The 16,582-nt window shown below is 47.9% G+C and overlaps 3 protein-coding genes across 4 annotated transcripts; all 3 read left to right on the top strand.

Annotated features, from left to right (window-relative positions):
* The first annotated feature begins 5,680 nt into the window (after window positions 1-5,680).
* On the top strand, window positions 5,681-9,802 carry LOC112899633 (pyruvate kinase, cytosolic isozyme). Its single transcript, XM_025968178.1, has 3 exons — window positions 5,681-5,947; window positions 7,614-8,075; window positions 8,638-9,802. Exons 1-3 carry the CDS (start codon window positions 5,681-5,683, stop codon window positions 9,448-9,450), a joined length of 1,542 nt encoding a protein of 513 aa, XP_025823963.1. The 3' UTR covers window positions 9,451-9,802.
* Window positions 9,803-10,084: 282 nt separating this feature from the next.
* Window positions 10,085-13,890, top strand: LOC112900260. 2 transcript variants are annotated; one of them, XM_025969054.1, is made up of 11 exons: window positions 10,085-10,393; window positions 10,497-10,725; window positions 10,820-10,909; window positions 11,025-11,194; window positions 11,289-11,431; window positions 11,525-11,705; window positions 11,879-12,479; window positions 12,568-12,680; window positions 12,823-13,066; window positions 13,152-13,435; window positions 13,512-13,890. In XM_025969054.1, exons 1-10 carry the CDS (start codon window positions 10,224-10,226, stop codon window positions 13,398-13,400), a joined length of 2,190 nt encoding a protein of 729 aa, XP_025824839.1. In that variant the 5' UTR covers window positions 10,085-10,223; the 3' UTR covers window positions 13,401-13,435; window positions 13,512-13,890. The 2 variants fall into 2 exon arrangements, with proteins under 2 accessions (XP_025824839.1, XP_025824838.1); XM_025969053.1 differs by having other exon boundaries at window positions 10,086-10,393; window positions 13,152-13,611.
* A 962-nt stretch (window positions 13,891-14,852) lies between these two features.
* Window positions 14,853-16,057, top strand: LOC112900143 (NDR1/HIN1-like protein 6). Its single transcript, XM_025968908.1, has one exon. The coding sequence runs from the start codon at window positions 15,062-15,064 to the stop codon at window positions 15,818-15,820; it is 759 nt and encodes a 252-aa protein (XP_025824693.1). The 5' UTR covers window positions 14,853-15,061; the 3' UTR covers window positions 15,821-16,057.
* The last annotated feature ends 525 nt before the right edge of the window (window positions 16,058-16,582 follow it).

Raw genomic sequence — 16,582 nt, 5'->3', positions numbered from 1 at the left:
CTTTTCTATATTCATTTTGTATTCTTATTTTTTTTGTCATTTTCATGACCATCTAGATATTTTTAATTTTTATATTATATTTTGTTTCCTTCTAATTTTAAACTTTCTTTTTTCCTTATAATTCTCCATATCCATAGATGAATAGAGTATGGTTATTATTCCAAAACATAATTTTGATTTTTATCTAAATTTTTTTATTTGAAATACTTTTCTCAAAATATCTTATTTTGATTTGATTTATTTGTGTGTGAATATATTTTGATCACTCTTATAGAATAATTATACATCGCATGTATGCTCTACATGTGTGACGTGGTGAAAAGAACTGACTTATTTATTTTCTATAGTGACTCATTTGGCATGCGTATGTGTTTGTAATTCTTCATGTAAAATTATCTATCTTTGTATAACTAATTTGTTCGTAGTGCCAAATTATTTGTTCCCGTTGCAGACTAAATTGTTCGATATGCTAACTTATTTGTTCGCGATTTTTATTTTCCATTATTTGTCCTATATAATTAAATATTTGCGATGTTTAATATTTTGTTCGTAGTACATTATTATTTGTTCGCCATGTTTAATTTTTTACTCGTAGAAAATAATCATTTGTTCGTGTTGTTAAAATATTTGTTCCCAGTAGCTGAAAATAATTATTTAGTATTAAAAATATTTTTAAAGAATATCGTGCAAACATAGACAAATGTGGTCTTGTTTCGAAGGTCTTGTCATAAGAATGGTGCAATAGGAATTTAATTTAAATGCACTGTTTAAGATTTATAGATTCTTTTTAATACGAGCTCCCTTGGATGATATCATCAATTTATCTTCACCTGCATGCATGCATTTATTATTTAAATATTAAAATACGGTCCAAAACACTATCCTGCAGGGGGATTAATCACGCTTGAGGTGATGGTTGGTGATGCCTAGTCGCACCCGTCTTGGCGTCTTGCTTTGCTCTGGACACAGCTCTGAACAGAAAGACGGAAAACAGCTAATCTTGATCAGTTTCAAGAAACCAAAAGACACAGTTCAAAAAAAAAAAGAAACCAAAAGACAGATACACCTAAGGAATCCTTCAAGAACCGACCCAGACCATCATACAAGACGCACCACCTCGATCAGTTCAAAGAATGCAGAGAAAGAAACGGCGAAAGAATCCTTCAAGAATCTCTCCAAGAACCTATCCAGACCGCCCCTCAAGACACGCCAACACCGTCCCATCCAAGCTCGATCATGCGTGACTGCTACTGCGACGGCGACCGTAGTGTGTGTATCCTGGAACCACTGCGACGCAATTGACGCCTCATCGTCCGACGCCAACAGCCGAGGTATTTGAAGCTCCAAATCCGACGGTGGCGGCGGCGGCGGAGCTAGCGCTGACATTGGCGCCGATGTCGGCGGCGCCTTCCGCGGCAACACGAGGTAGGCGGTCTTGCAGCAGGCCGGGCAGCGCATGCTGTTCTCGCGGAGCCAGTCGTCGATGTTGTTTCGGCACTTGGCGCTCTTGCGGAAGTGGAACACGTGGTCGCAGGAGAGCGTGCGGACCTCCTCACCCTGATTCAGGCTGTGGCAGCACAGGGCGCAGTCGTAGGCCAGCGCCTGCTCCAGGTTCGTGACGCCGCCGAGCCCGCGGACGCGCTGCAACTGGTGACGCTGATGACCATCCCGGCGCTGACGTTGTCGCCGGACATGATCGATGCGTTCGCTTCCCTTCCTCTTTCTTGCTTCTTGTCTCTCGCTCTTTCTTGCTCCGTCTTTTCTTGTTCGCTCGGGTGCTCAAGGATTTGGAAGGTGGCATGGCATTGCCCCGGCGGGTAGTTGGAGACGAAGGGAGTTGGCTGATTAGAGTTTGTTAGTCGGCTGGTTACCATGTGGGCCTTATGTCTCGTCTCCTGACGGCGGCCGTACATCGTCGGACGCCGGAAGAAGCGCATGCAAAATCTACGCCTGTGAAATCTTTCTGACATGGTGAAATCCTTCAAGTTCCACTGCAGTGCGAGCTCTGACCAACTGCAGTCTGAAGACACATTGACAGCAATACGGAATGAGGGCAGGCTGAACCTCTGACCAACTGCAGTCTGAGGAATGCGCAGATCCTACCAACTCTGAATGTTACTCAGAGACGGGTCATTTTTTTTTCGAAAATAAGAAGGGTCAGCTTTTGGCCAAGGCTACTGATACTTACACTGTAATCACAGTAAAAGATGAGCAGGACCAAAATTCGAATGGACCACGAGACTGGCCGATTGAATGTTCCGGGGGAATTCAAAGATCAAGTCATATGACTGTATCTGATCTGGTAGTACAAATATGCAACAACAAGCTGCAGTTTTAAGTCACACAGGCACAACATAATTTTTTTAGAAGGACTGTGCTTAGACATTAAACTGAAAAGATACTTTTCAGATTGGAGAACTAAAACTTCAACAAGGAATGAAGGAAATAATATGCAAGGACAGCCATGATGTATGCACAATCACAATTCACAGAGCATGCAGATTTCAGATACAAAATCAGAGTTCGTTTTCTTGAAAGAACTCTGCAGCTTCTGAAAGCAGAGTTCGTCAACTGGAACTTGACCTTTGATCCGTCAACTGAATATCTGAAATTGGTAAGGTGGCACAGCAAAAAGAGCTGAAATGTCCTGAACAAATGAACAATTACAGAATATACTATACTAATCTTCAGCTACCATAACAGTCTGATATTCTGATGTAATTTGCAGCAGAGTAGCAGCTCTATTGTATTGACCCGGAGTGGAAGAAAAATGATACTCCGAGCAAGCAAAGCATAGCACAATATTTTTCCTAACAAATTTTAATCATATGTTCAGTTCAGCAACCAAAACTCTGCCTCTGTCAAGAAAAACGTTTACAGTTTCATACCAATCACCTAAACTCTGCTTTTGACATCTCGATCCATATGCCCACTAAGGAATTATGCATGCAGTATCAGTTCAGAGTCCAGACATTGCAGCACAAAGAAATGGCACAAGATTACCAAAGCAATTAACCCAGAATCTATTACTCTATGAAGTTTTCGCAGGTTTACAAGAACTGATCCAAGAATTGACGATTCACCATTTCTCGGCTATAACCAGATGTTTCGTCCAGGAAAGGTGAACGCGGCTCTGAAGAAACGAACAGGAATATATACAGCTAAGGTCGAGCAGAAGTTCCATGAAAGCAAAACAACTGAAACAACGAAGAATCCTTAGGAACTGGTCCAGACCATCAGACAAGACGGATCAGATCACCCGAAACCAAAATAACGAAAGGCTTCTTCAAGAACTTCTCCAAGAACTGATCCAGACCACCTGAGAAGCCCGATATTCATGTCGCGCTTGGACGATGTCAGCCCCCTTCTCGGCGCGAACTCACTTCTCCTCGTTCGCCGGCAGCACGGGCATGACGGCGGCTGCCTGCACCGGTGGCGCCGCCGCGTGCTCGTCCTCAGCCATGGAGCGGTGCTGCCGCTCGGCGACGCTGGGGTCGGCGACGGGGTTGGCGAAGGCGGCGGGGTCGGCGGCGGGTTCGGCGGTGGGGTCGGCGGCGGGTTCGGCGACGACGGCTGGGGCTGGGGCTGGGTCGTCGACGCGGGTGGATGCGACGAGGAGGGGGCTCTTCCCGGAGGTCAGCATCATGGCGTTGATGCGGTTCACGGCCCGCACGAGGTCCATGGGGCCGCGGCGCTTGCCGGAGCGGCGGACGCCAGGCATCACCGGCGAGCTCCTCGGAGAAGAACCGGGCTCTGGGCTTTGTTGCTCGCTCGCGTCGCTCTTGGATTGCGCTTGGCTTGTTTGAGGAGAGCTGCTGGGATTGCGCCGGTGGGTATTTGTAGACGAGGACGGCTGGCTGATGAGTTGGCTAGTCGGTTGGTTACGATGTGGGCCCCAGGTCTCGGTTCCCGATGAGGGCCTGATCGACGCCGGAAGAAGCACTGGCAAATGCGTGACTGCATCCTCGCCCACGTACTATACGCCCCAGCAGTTAGATTTCACCGGATTATTTTTTTTTGAAAGATTTTTCAGACCAATTTCACCGAGCAGGTTCTGCGACACGATGCAATGGGTCTTGCCGAAGAGAGCACTGATACGTTGCCTTGTTGCGCGCCCCGTTTGTTGAATAAAACTAAAACTAGAAACTGCAATACTATAATCTGAGCGCAGGCTGAAGCAGAACACAATGACAGAACGAGCTACGGCGGGAGGTATTTCAGTGTTTCACTGCACGTCACGGGTATAGATTTTCATCCGCCCCGAGACGCATGGGCCGGCCCACGGCCCTTTTTTTTGCCCGGTATGAGCACGGTCCGGCACGAAGTTAATCGGGTCCGGACCAGCCCGGCACGAGACTCGTGTCGTGCTTGGACCGAATTCTTGGCACATGGGCCGGCTCGGGAGCGGGAGGCCTGCTAAGGCTCGGGAGCCCGAGCGCCGGCCGGCCCCCAAAACCCTAGCACACCTGCGGCCCCACCCCCGTTCCTTTCTCCTCGCCCTCGCTCGCGGTCTCTTCGCCTCCCTCGCGCTCGCGCCCTCGTCTTGCCGCCCGGCTGCCGTCGCCGGTGCAGATCCGCCGCTGCCCTCGCCTCGTGGCTGGCACTTGGCAGGTTAGCTCAGCAGTTGAACGTTAGGCTTTCCATGCATGCATGCAAGTCATTGTCAATTGTCATGCACGAGCTTCGGCCGAATGGGCCGCGTCTAGCTTAGTGGGGCGGAAAGAGTGTTAGCTCGGCCTAGAAATTGTAGTGGGTCGTGCCAAGTGGGCCGGTATTGTTAGCGCGGCCCAGGTATGTCACAGGCCGGGCCACTCGTTCCGGGCCGGGGCATGGCACCATCATGCATGCGGCATTGCTATCAACCGGACCAGTAGACTTTGAATAAGAGAACCTTCTCATTAGAAAGAAGAATAGAACGAGAGAATCTTCTGTTGGTCCATGCCACTTTGGATAGAAAATCATGCACCGTGTAATAAGCTGACCATGGAGAAGAAAATGACCGTAATATAATAGACAAGCTAGCAGCGACACGATCGAGGGAAAACCAAGGGCAGGTCGCGGGACAAACAGAAGGCCGGGTCACGGTTTGTGACGTCGCTGGTTTTGCCGGCTGGTTCGGCGCCGCCCACGGTCGGGGACTTGGTGCAGCGCTGGCTGCGGCATATCCTGATTTGGCCTAGGAATCGGCCACTAACACCTGCCATGCTTGATTATGTTAAGGATCAGATTAGGAGGGTAATTATTTTTCTACCGCAACATCTTCCCCAAGAAGACCCTTCCTTCTATTCTCCCTTCATGTCACTTGGAGAAATGGAAGCATGCCTCGGTCAGCCTAGCCTAGCCAATGGACGCTGACTTGAGAGGCCCCACGCTCTCTCTGGTGTCACCGGGGACCACCACTTCCACTCAGAAAACAGGAGGAGGAAAGAAAATTCCAAGATCAGTGGGCACCACGTGTCCTCCCTCCTCCCCTTGCAGGCCACCTCCGCTCGTCGACCTCGACCTCGCCCACGGAATCGCAAAATTCCCCACTCCTCCTCCCCTCCCGTTCTATAAAAACTCCGCCACCTAATCGCACACCCCATCTCGCTGTTCTCGCCGCTCACCACCACCGCCGCCCCCTCTCCCCGGTTCCGGATCGCCGCCGCAGCTCCGGGAAGAGAGAGATCCGGTCAGCGCCATGGCGAACATCGACATGGCCGCGATCCTGGCGGACCTGGACCGCGGCGCCGCCGACGCGCGGGTGCCCAAGACCAAGCTCGTCTGCACGCTCGGCCCGGCCTCCCGCACCGTCCCCATGCTCGAGAAGCTGCTCCGCGCCGGCATGAACGTCGCGCGCTTCAACTTTTCCCACGGCACGCACGAGTACCACCAGGAGACGCTCGACAACCTCAGGCAGGCCATGCACAACACCGGCATCCTCTGCGCCGTCATGCTCGACACCAAGGTCCACCTTCTCACCACCAGCTCTCCCCTCCGTATCACGGATCCGCTGGCTCTGCTGCTGCTATGTATGCATGGGTGTACGCCGCTTTGCTGGTTGGCTGGATCGGGGCAGACAGGGGTTGGTTTTTGTCTGCCACCGGAGGATTTGAGCTCGGATCTACTGATCTGTTCTGTATGGCGAGCTGCAGCCTACAGCGTATTCTAATCATCTAATGTAGGTAGAATGTTTCCAGGATTTAGATTTGGCCTTTTTAGGGACTACGTGTTCTGTAGTAGTATGCGTGTTTCAGTGTTTGCCATTTGTCAAGATGTTGCTTGTTGTCATTTTTGTCAAAAGGAGGTGATACCTTTTTTTTTGAAAAAGGAATTGTCTCCGGCCTCTAAGGAAGTGATACTTGTTACTCGTTAAAGTTAGTTTCAGATTTTGTTTGTCCATTAGCACCTTCAGTTGTGTTTGCAACTGCCCAGAGTGTACTCAGTGTTGGTGGATATGGAATAGTTCAGCTGCACTGGAGTTGTCTATTGTGAAATCATCCTCTAAATAGAGTTTGAAGATCCACAATACACTTGGATGAAGCGGGAGGGTACCCCAGCCTCTGCCCTCGAAAAAATAGAGTTTGAAGATTGCTACTAGATTTTAAGTCAAGTGTTTCAAGTCACAGGATGTAGGTATTTTGATCTCAGTGGTGTTTGTAGGAGGTTTAGATCTTCATCCTAACTTAATTAGTGCATGCTACATGGCTACATATATGATTAGCACATATAATAACATTAAACCAATGCATGCTTAAATAGTTGTGTACTGCTTTCGCCCAGAATGTACTTCTAGTTTGGTGGGTAATGAGTAGTTTGGCTGCTGGGGGAGTTAGATACGAGGAGCTCATTTTCTCTCTACTTCTCTAGAAGTTGAAGATTGGTTGATTGTAAATCTTTATGTCATGGACCTCAGTATTTTGATCTTGATGGTTCCGATAGGAGCTTCTTAGACCTTCATATTAACTCCATTAATATTGTATAAAACTGAAGAATGATTAACATTGTAATGGCTTTTGACGGTTTGACAGAATAGTATGCTGAGGATTAGATCTGCCCCTGGCTGTACATTTGCCGTGTTCCGCAATGCTCATTCCTGTTTCTCCAATTCTCCATGTGAAAAAGAAGCCGTCCATCTTGTTGGTTGAAGTTGGTTTCAAATTTCGCATGTTTGTTGTTTAAGTTGCTTTCTCCACAAGTAGTTTTGGTTATGTATTAAATGGTTCATAGATTACTGTGTTGTTTTTGGATTTGAAATGGTTTGGTTGCTTCTGGACGCACAATACCAAAGCATTTTGTCTCTCCAGTTGTTCAGGTTCATCAATTTACAAATGCTGATTCAATTGCTTGATACAATAATCGATATGTAATGTACTTCCAAGGGTTTTTGTTCCTTCCATTCTTGTCAGTTACCAATAATTTTGTTAGCTCTTCATTTTGCTGTGCTTAACATGGTCATTTCTGTTGGTTTACTTCATCACAGTTCTCTACAGATATACTGCAGCTGCACTTTGATGCTTATGTCTCATTTGGTCGTTCCATGATATGTAGTGTAAATTCTGACTGGATCTTGTTAATATGAAATTTAAGATCATTATATGAAAGTGTTCTGAATCTGTCGTTTGTTGCTGTAGGGTCCTGAGATCCGTACTGGATTTTTGAAGGACGGTAAACCAATTAAGCTAACCAAGGGTCAAGAAATCACTGTCACCACTGATTATGATATCAAGGGTGATGAGAATATGATCGCTATGAGTTACAAGAAACTACCTGTTGATGTGAAGCCTGGAAATGTCATACTGTGTGCAGATGGTACTATCTCTCTGACTGTCCTCTCTTGCGATCCTGATGCTGGAACTGTGAGATGTAAGTGTGAAAACACTGCAATGCTCGGTGAGAGAAAGAACTGCAATTTGCCAGGAATTGTTGTTGATCTTCCTACACTAACTGAGAAAGATAAAGAGGACATTTTGGGATGGGGTGTTCCAAATGATATTGATATGATTGCTCTGTCCTTTGTTCGTAAAGGATCGGATTTGGTGACTGTCAGACAGGTCCTTGGGCAGCATGCCAAGCGCATCAAGTTGATGTCAAAGGTCTGTATATATTATTGCTGTCGGGTTCTATTAGCTATTTTCTTCTTCCTCCATTTGCTTCACTTCAATTTTTGTTCTGTGCTGAGGACATTTTTGCCTTTTTTAGATAAGGGTATTTGAAAGAGTGCTTTCTCATGCACTTAAGATGTTTATTGATGCACAATGAAACCATGCTTTGCTTGTATCTATTATATCTATCCTTTCCGGACTTCACCTTTTTAACCCTGAAATTGGTATAGGCACTATTCTATATGCTTCCAATGCTTGCCTAGTCTACAATTTTTCACAAGAACTTTTTATTTCACAGTTGATTAGCGAAGTGCAAATTCTGTTACCTTCACCCTGCATTTCCACGTATTAGATTCATTCTTTGTTGTGGTTCAGAACATTATTGCTTATTTGCGGCATTATTACTTAAATTCTGGAACCTAGATGATTTCCTGCTATAGCTTTGTTCATATGACTTGATAATGTAATATAGAACTACTTGTGATCATAATCTTTATGCTGTCATGGATCTGGATCTGATTTCTTTCATAATATGGTCATATTATACTGTCAGGTTGAAAACCAAGAGGGTGTTGTGAACTTTGATGAGATCTTGAGGGAGACTGATGCCTTTATGGTTGCTAGAGGTGATCTGGGAATGGAGATTCCAGTTGAGAAGATTTTCCTTGCGCAGAAGATGATGATCTACAAGTGCAATATTGCTGGCAAGCCTGTTGTTACTGCTACCCAGATGCTTGAGTCAATGATCAAATCTCCAAGGCCAACTCGTGCTGAGGCAACTGACGTTGCAAATGCTGTTCTTGATGGAACTGACTGCGTCATGCTCAGTGGTGAGAGTGCTGCTGGAGCATACCCCGAGGTGGCTGTGAAGATCATGGCTCGTATATGCATTGAGGCAGAATCTTCCCTGGACCACGAGGCAGTTTTCAAGGCGATGATCAGGTCCGCACCCCTACCTATGAGTCCCTTGGAATCTCTTGCATCATCTGCTGTGCGAACTGCCAATAAGGCCAAGGCTGCACTGATTGTCGTCTTGACTCGCGGTGGCACCACGGCCAAGCTTGTTGCGAAGTACCGTCCCAGGGTTCCAATCCTCTCTGTGGTTGTCCCTGTGCTGACAACGGATTCATTCGACTGGACCATCAGCTCTGAGGGCCCAGCGAGGCACAGCCTAATCTACAGAGGCCTCATCCCCCTCCTTGCTGAGGGCTCTGCCAAGGCTACAGATTCAGAGTCGACAGAGGTGATCCTGGAGGCTGCGCTGAAGTCTGCAGTACAGAAGCAGCTGTGCAAGCCTGGTGATTCCGTCGTGGCTCTTCACCGTATCGGTGTGGCGTCTGTCATCAAGATCTGCATCGTGAAGTGACCATCAGAGACGGTGACTTAGAATCCCAGGGTTCCGTCGCTGGGATTTATGAAACAAAACTTCACTGCCTGTTTTTTACAACTGCATCTCCCGGAGACAGTTAATTACCCTGTAAGCCTGCTGCGCGCAGGATGGTTTTGTTTACATAGTTTTTGAGAGAGCTGGTAAATGGGGAGGGAGAGGACTCCATTATGTAGTGGTTAATAAGGTTGGTATCTACGGAGTTCAGTTAAACAGCGAATTCCATGGACATGTTGGAACGTGCCATGGATTCATGTTGCATGTTCAGCATGAACATTATGTAGCTGGTAAATGAGCTGTTTGAATTAGTGTTTCTTCATATTAGATTTTAGATCCTTCTCACCGGTACATCTCGGAGGATGTCCAATCTAAACACGCTAAAACACAAAAATAACCATTACTTGCCTTACTGATGGAGTCCATCACGACTTGCATCATCAAAGATCAAACAGTCATCTGTTTCTGAAGGGACAGCCGGACAGCGACCTGGTACCAGTGGTACTTGCTTTGCAGGCCAAGTTAGTCGTGGTGGATTATGGATAGGTTCGCGACCTGCGCGCTGCTCCTCACTGGACGTCCGACCCCGGCGGAGCGGAGCGTAGCGAACGAGCTCGCGCCTAACCGTCCGTCCCACGGAAAAGGGAAAGAAACGCAACGCATCCCGTCGAATCCACGGCACGCCACGATCTCTTCTTGCCTTAACCGGGCAGTGAGGACGACGATGCCTTCCTCCTGCGCGGCCGCCACCACGGATGGGTCTCCTTGAGGGGCTCTTCGGCGGCAACCGGCACGGCCACACCAGGGGGCCGGCGAACAAGGCGAGTGGCAGCGCCGGCATGGCGGCAGACGCGCCGACGCCGTCGCACGGCGCCATCCCGCCCCTCTCGTCCGCCGCCGCCTCCGTCGTCCGCCGATGTGCGAGGTTCGTTCGTCCATGCATGACTCCGATCCGACGATTTTAATTTTACGCCGACGAATGTAACGTTTCGTGTTGCATCTTGCGTTCGTTCGGCCATATATGGCAGGATCGCGGGCGTGCCGGTGGATCAGCTGCTCCGGCGGTTCGACGGGGAGGAGCAGGCCGGCCGGCCGCTGGCGTACGCCAGGAGCTTCGTGGAGTACTGCTCCTACATTGCCCTGCGCGTGGAGACCAGGCGCCAGGACCACCTCGGCTACAGGGAGTTTCACTCGCTCACCTACGACATGATGCTCGCCTGGGAGGCGCCCGACGAGGAGACCGACGCCATGTTTCAGGTCAGATCGATCGGCTCCTCCTCGTTAGATAAAAAAAAACCATGTAAATCACACCGGGTACTGACCAAGATTGGCTTTTTCATTCACGATTCAGAAAACGGCTTTCAGTATTCTACATGACGACGAGGATGACGATGGAGGTGGGTCCATTTTCTATTCAAGCCCAACGCAACTGGCCATTCAGGTCTTCCATTTGTTTCCCCTGTATATATGTTCTTGGTCTTTGATCTAACCCTTGCATCAGATGCATGCTCTGCATTGCCTGATCTTCTTTGTTGTGTGGAACCACCATTGGCTAGGTCGATGGGAGGAGGACGGTTGGACCCGAGGCATTTGCCAAGATTGCTCCTGCCTGCCCTGCCATAGCACATCCCATCACCGTTCGTAACCTATTTGATGCGCTCACCAACTCAACCGGAGGACGGCTGCATTTCCTTATTTACCACAAGTACCTCAAAAAATTAGACCAGTATGTACATACATCTATCCTCATCATGTTCACATTGTTCAAGGCTGTTGCATTCTCTGAATTGAGAGCACTATTGTGTCATCTCTGATGCTAGGGTGCTCAGCTTTGCAAAAAGTATATCAGGGGGACACAGAGCTCCTGATCTTGAGCTTTCGGATGATGAAATAATCCTCGACATCTACGGTACTGCAACGACCAAGCCAGTTCTTCAACATATCGGGACGTCCACATGGCCTGGTTAAGCACCCTCCCTATGGTAATTTTGATCGGTGCTAATGAGTTGTGCTTCTTCATGAGATCCTTAATGTGTATATGCTGCCCACTCTGCAGGGAGGCTCACACTGACGAATCACGCACTCTACTTTGAGGCCATTGGTGTTGATTTCTCTTATGGCGAGGCTGCTGTGTATGATCTGGCAAGGGACTTGAAACAGTCAGTAAAACGTGAGTCCACTGGGCCATGGGGTGCTCACCTCTTTGACAAAGCAGTCATGTACAAGTCTAACTCGACGTGAGTAACAACACAACAAAAAAACTTGAATTTTTAATTTAACCAAGATTTAACTTTTTACTACTGTTCAAGTACATAAGAAAACTGCTATAATGTATAGGAAAAAATATAGCTATTTATCATGGTTGCAATTTGCACATCCGACACTAACATATGTTTGTTGCTGATGGAAGTGAACCCGTCTTCTTTGAATTCCCACAATTCAAAGGTCACACTCGTCGGGACTATTGGTTCGCAATCATCAAAGAGGTGTTGCACGCACATAAGTTCATCAGGAAGTATAGGCTTGCTAGTTTCCAAAAGTCAGAGGCTCTCTCGGTCGCGACATTAGGGATCCTAAGGTACCGCACATTAAAAGAGGGCTTCCACGTACTACCAGCACATTTTAAGACCACCCTTGCCTTCAACTTAGCAGAGAAACTACCCAAAGGAGACAAAATTTTGGAGGCAATGTACAGCCAGCTCAAGCAGCATTGCCCAAGATTTGGTGGAAGTCAGAATCCTGGTCAGAGCAATTCTGATGAATTGACGCTTGTTGACCCCTTCCCTCTTTCTGCATATACAATGGTGACGATGGGTTTGTTGACCCTGCAAAAGGAGGACAATCCTGAGGAGAGGGATTTCGCGGTGCGTGACGTGCAAATTGGAGGAACTAGCTCAGTGCAGATGGCTCTAGAGCGATCGGTTGGGTATTCGGGCAGAGTGGAAGCTGCAAGGGCCACGCTTGATCAAGTCAAATTGGAAGACATAGACACTAATGTCGCTGTTCTAAAGGTATTGTTCTTCCTTCAAAAGTAGCTAATCATCTAATTTAACTCATTTAAGGATTATTACCGCAATGACATTGGTTAACTCCCTCCAGGAACTACTATATCCTCTGATTGAAATAGGCAAAAGGTTGCTTGCTTTGGCCGAGTGGGAAGAACCCTTCAAATCTTATGTCTTCTTGTTATGCTTCCTCTACATGGTATACAGGTAAAAAAAAATTCATATGTAATCATACCATTTTGTGACCACATTCAAAGTATTTAGAAATTTTGGATTGGAAAAAAAATCTTTCTGCAAGTAGTTACGAAAGGTACCCACTTTTTAAGGAAATTATTGCTCTTTAATGCAGTGGTTGGATTTGGTTCGTGTTTCCTGGATTTTTGCTTGGCTCTACTATCTTCATGCTATGGAACAAACATTATGGGAGCATGCAGTCGATAGGAGCATTTGAGATCATAACTCCTCCTCCAAGAAGAACCGTGGAACAACTCCTAGCTCTACAAGAGGCCATCTCGCAGGTGGAAGCTCATGTGCAGGCCGGGAACATTTTTCTCCTTAAGCTCCGGTCCCTCATGCTTGCGACATTTTCTCAGGTTCCTTCCCCTCAGCTTTAATTTTTAACGATATTTTTTTGCAACACTGTCAGTCTAACCGGTGAAATTTGTTGCCTGAATTTAGAGCACCAACAAAGTTGCAGGTGCGCTGGTTGTTGCGGCTATGGCATTCATGTTTATGCCACTAAGAACCATCGTTCTGCTCATTCTCCTAGAAGTATACACGAGACAAATGCCAGCGAGGAAGAAGAGCAGCGAGAAATTGGTGAGAAGGTTAAGGGAGTGGTGGCTCCGGATTCCAGCTGCACCTGTACAGCTTCTAAAGCCTCAGGACACCACCAGGAGATGGAGACCGAGGTTGAGATCAAGATAAGCAAATGTTGGGATCACGATAAGGAGATCAAAAATGTTGGTTTGTTTTCTTGCCCCTTGATCTATGTACATTCTTCCAAGTGGTATAAATGTTGGTATATCATATGGTCACGATGAAAGATCAGATGGAAGAAGGCTATTGATGTATGATGGTCCTGATTTTGACAAGTGGGAATAGATAAAAGAACCGGTGTCTTGTTCATTGCTGCAAAGAGGTTTTTCGTTTATTGTTGGAATAGCCACTACCAGTTGGGCAAAAAGAATGGATCCAGGAATCAAATCTTGTGTCATGACATTGCAACTGATCACTAAAGTTATTAAGGTATTAACATTTCAATGCCCAACGATTGGCCTTTTTGTCCCCCCCGGACAATGCCAAATGATTGACTTTCTTTAGGAATTAGAGATGTTGATGTAACATGTACTTTTTATTTCCTATTAGTTGACCAAACGCACTTTAAGACAACATGTACTTTATGATACAAAGTATATTCGACGCTCGCTTTTAGCACGGGGAGCAAAAACTGTTGGTGTCATGGAACAAGGAACGTGATGCCCCACTGCAAAGCAGCAAACACACACGGAGGAAGACGCTGCCATTGACTGGTCAACTACCCGCCACGTGTGCAGCCCAAGTGCCCAGCTCTCCCCCCCTGCTGGCTGCTGGGCGCCACCTCAACACGCACGGAATAAAAGTTTAGAAGGGGAAATCCGGCTCAGGTTGTCGCCAACACAACACGGGATTAGTTGGCTGAATGCTGCTGCAAGCGAGGAACGCGCGCGCGTGCCGTGCCAATATGAAAGAAATCGGGAAACTTTGGCGGCAACCGCTCGTCGATCACGTCACGGATGAAGCATTTCTTTCTCGTTCCCTGGCGCGGCCCCTCTGAATGTTCAACACATTAAAACAACCAGTGGTCAACCGAAGCATGCTTGCCTTGCCTGCAGAGATTAGGCATCTTCCGGGCAAATTAATTATTCAAATCTTCTCCTTATTGACTCGCTGTCGGCCCACCGTCCGTTCAGCCCAACGGCAACGCGTGATGCTCTCTGAACCGTACGTACATGGAATGCTCCTGCAGGATGGTTGGTCTCCAGCCTCGACAGCGATTCCATGCCCGGCGGCGAACTGTCGACGGCCGTGCCGTGATCTCACCTGCATCTACGTGCAGAACGCAGAGGCGCAGCCGCGTACCGTCCGTGGCGTATCGAACTGCGGCACGACAACGGAGGCCTGACCCATGACTTTACCTGCTCACTAGAACGCGTGGTGTGCACCGGCACACGGGCTCGGTGAAAAATCTTATCCCGGAAAGAGACATGAGCATCGCATGGCTTAGCATCTACATGAGAACACAAAGACATGTGGTTTCTTCTTCCAGGAAACCCAAGAAAAGGCGAAAGGGTTGGAAGTCAATCACGCGCCGCCATGGGCCACGGCGAGCCGAGTCAAGAGCAGCCCCAAACACCCACCGTCTAGAAAGGCCAAGCCAGACCAAGAAAAGACGACGCGAGCCATGGCGTACATATAAACACGACCGGGTACTAATAGCTTCCCCTCATCAAACCACAAGTACGTCCTGCCGCCGCTGCGTCTCGTGCACTCGTACAGGCAGCAGCTTACCACCGAGGCGTGAGCCGATTAGGATCGGAGCTTCGAGCATGGGAGACTACAACAGGATCCACCCGGTAACGGTCGGCTCGCCGCCGCCGACGTCCGCGCCGCCGGAGCAGGCCAGCAGGGGCAAGAAACCCAGCCATGAGCAGCTGCAGCTCCCGGTCACGGCCCCGGCGCCGGGCGCGCCCGCGCCGCTGCCCCCGCCCCCGCGCCGCAAGCGGCACAGCCGCTGCTGCCGGTGCGTGTGCTGCACCCTGCTCGCCGTCGTCCTTCTCGTCGTCGCGCTCGCCGCCACGGCGGGCATCCTCTACGTCGTCTTCCGGCCCAAGATCCCCAACTTCCGCGTGGACCGGCTCACCGTCACCCGGTTCGACGTGAACACCACGACGATGACGGTGACCGACGCGTTCGACGTCGACGTGACCGCCACCAACCCCAACAAGCGCATCGGCATCTACTACGACGGGGGCGAGGTCACGGCGTCCTTCAACGGCACGCAGCTGTGCCGCGGCGACTTCCCCACGCTGTACCAGGGGCACCGGACCACCGTGCAGCCACGCATCACGCTCACCGGGGAGACGCGGCTGGACAGCGCCGTGGTAGCTCAGCTGGCGCAGCAACGGCAAGCCGGGTTTGTGCCATTGACGGTGCGCGCCCGTGTTCCGATCCGCATAAAGTTCGGAGCCATTAAGCTGTGGAAGATGACAGGGAAGGCTGATTGCAACTTGGTGGTGGATAATCTCCAGGCAGGCACGCAGCTTCGCATCCGATCCAACAGTTGCAGTTTTAAGCTGAAGATCTAGGCATCTTTTGCTCATCATTAGTTCGTTTATTTTTTTCCCCTCGCCTGTGTACAGTTCATTAGCTATCAATAAGATTGCATCTCCATTTCTTGAATCCATTCAGCCTCAGCTGGTGGTAGAGATGTACTACAATTTCTCTCCATTCCTTTCGGCATGTGTATTCATCATTTGAGTGTAATAATTACCAGACATGAAATTATTTTTATATATGTTAATAAAGCATAGTGCTATCTATAAGTTGTTTTTATCTTCCTTAAATCGAGATATTAGTAGGTGCCATCGATGCAATAAGCCAATGACAAGGCACTTATTACATTAATCAATCACAAGCCGCGTATTGATAATCCATCACGAGGTGACTACACTCTATAGAGATGATAAATGAGAGCCATACTTCTTTTTTTGAGATTTTATCTAACAATAAAAAAAATAGGTTTACTATTTTGTTCCTTGGTTTTTCCCCACTAACCCTAATTCGAATTATAAATATAAGGTTTGTATGTGAGAGTCAACAAATTGAAGCAGTGTATGAAAGTGACTGTTTATGCCTACAAACAACATAGTTTAAGCATAGTAGGCATTTTATTATGTAGAGTAGTTACAAAGTTCACATCAATTAAATATTTTAAATACATACAAATAGAAGCTTATTAAGTACGAAATAGGATAAAAACCTTTATTTCCAAGAACGCCATAATTCTACTTTTGAATGAATATAGCTCTCGCTGTGTGATTCTTTTATAGAAAACATTTATAGTTTAT

The sequence above is a fragment of the Panicum hallii genome, chromosome 7 (assembly GCF_002211085.1).
Source record: "Panicum hallii strain FIL2 chromosome 7, PHallii_v3.1, whole genome shotgun sequence".
Classification (NCBI taxonomy): Eukaryota; Viridiplantae; Streptophyta; class Magnoliopsida; order Poales; family Poaceae; genus Panicum; species Panicum hallii.
The sequence above is the reverse complement of the archived record's forward strand: the minus strand, read 5'-3'. Positions and strand labels throughout refer to the sequence as shown.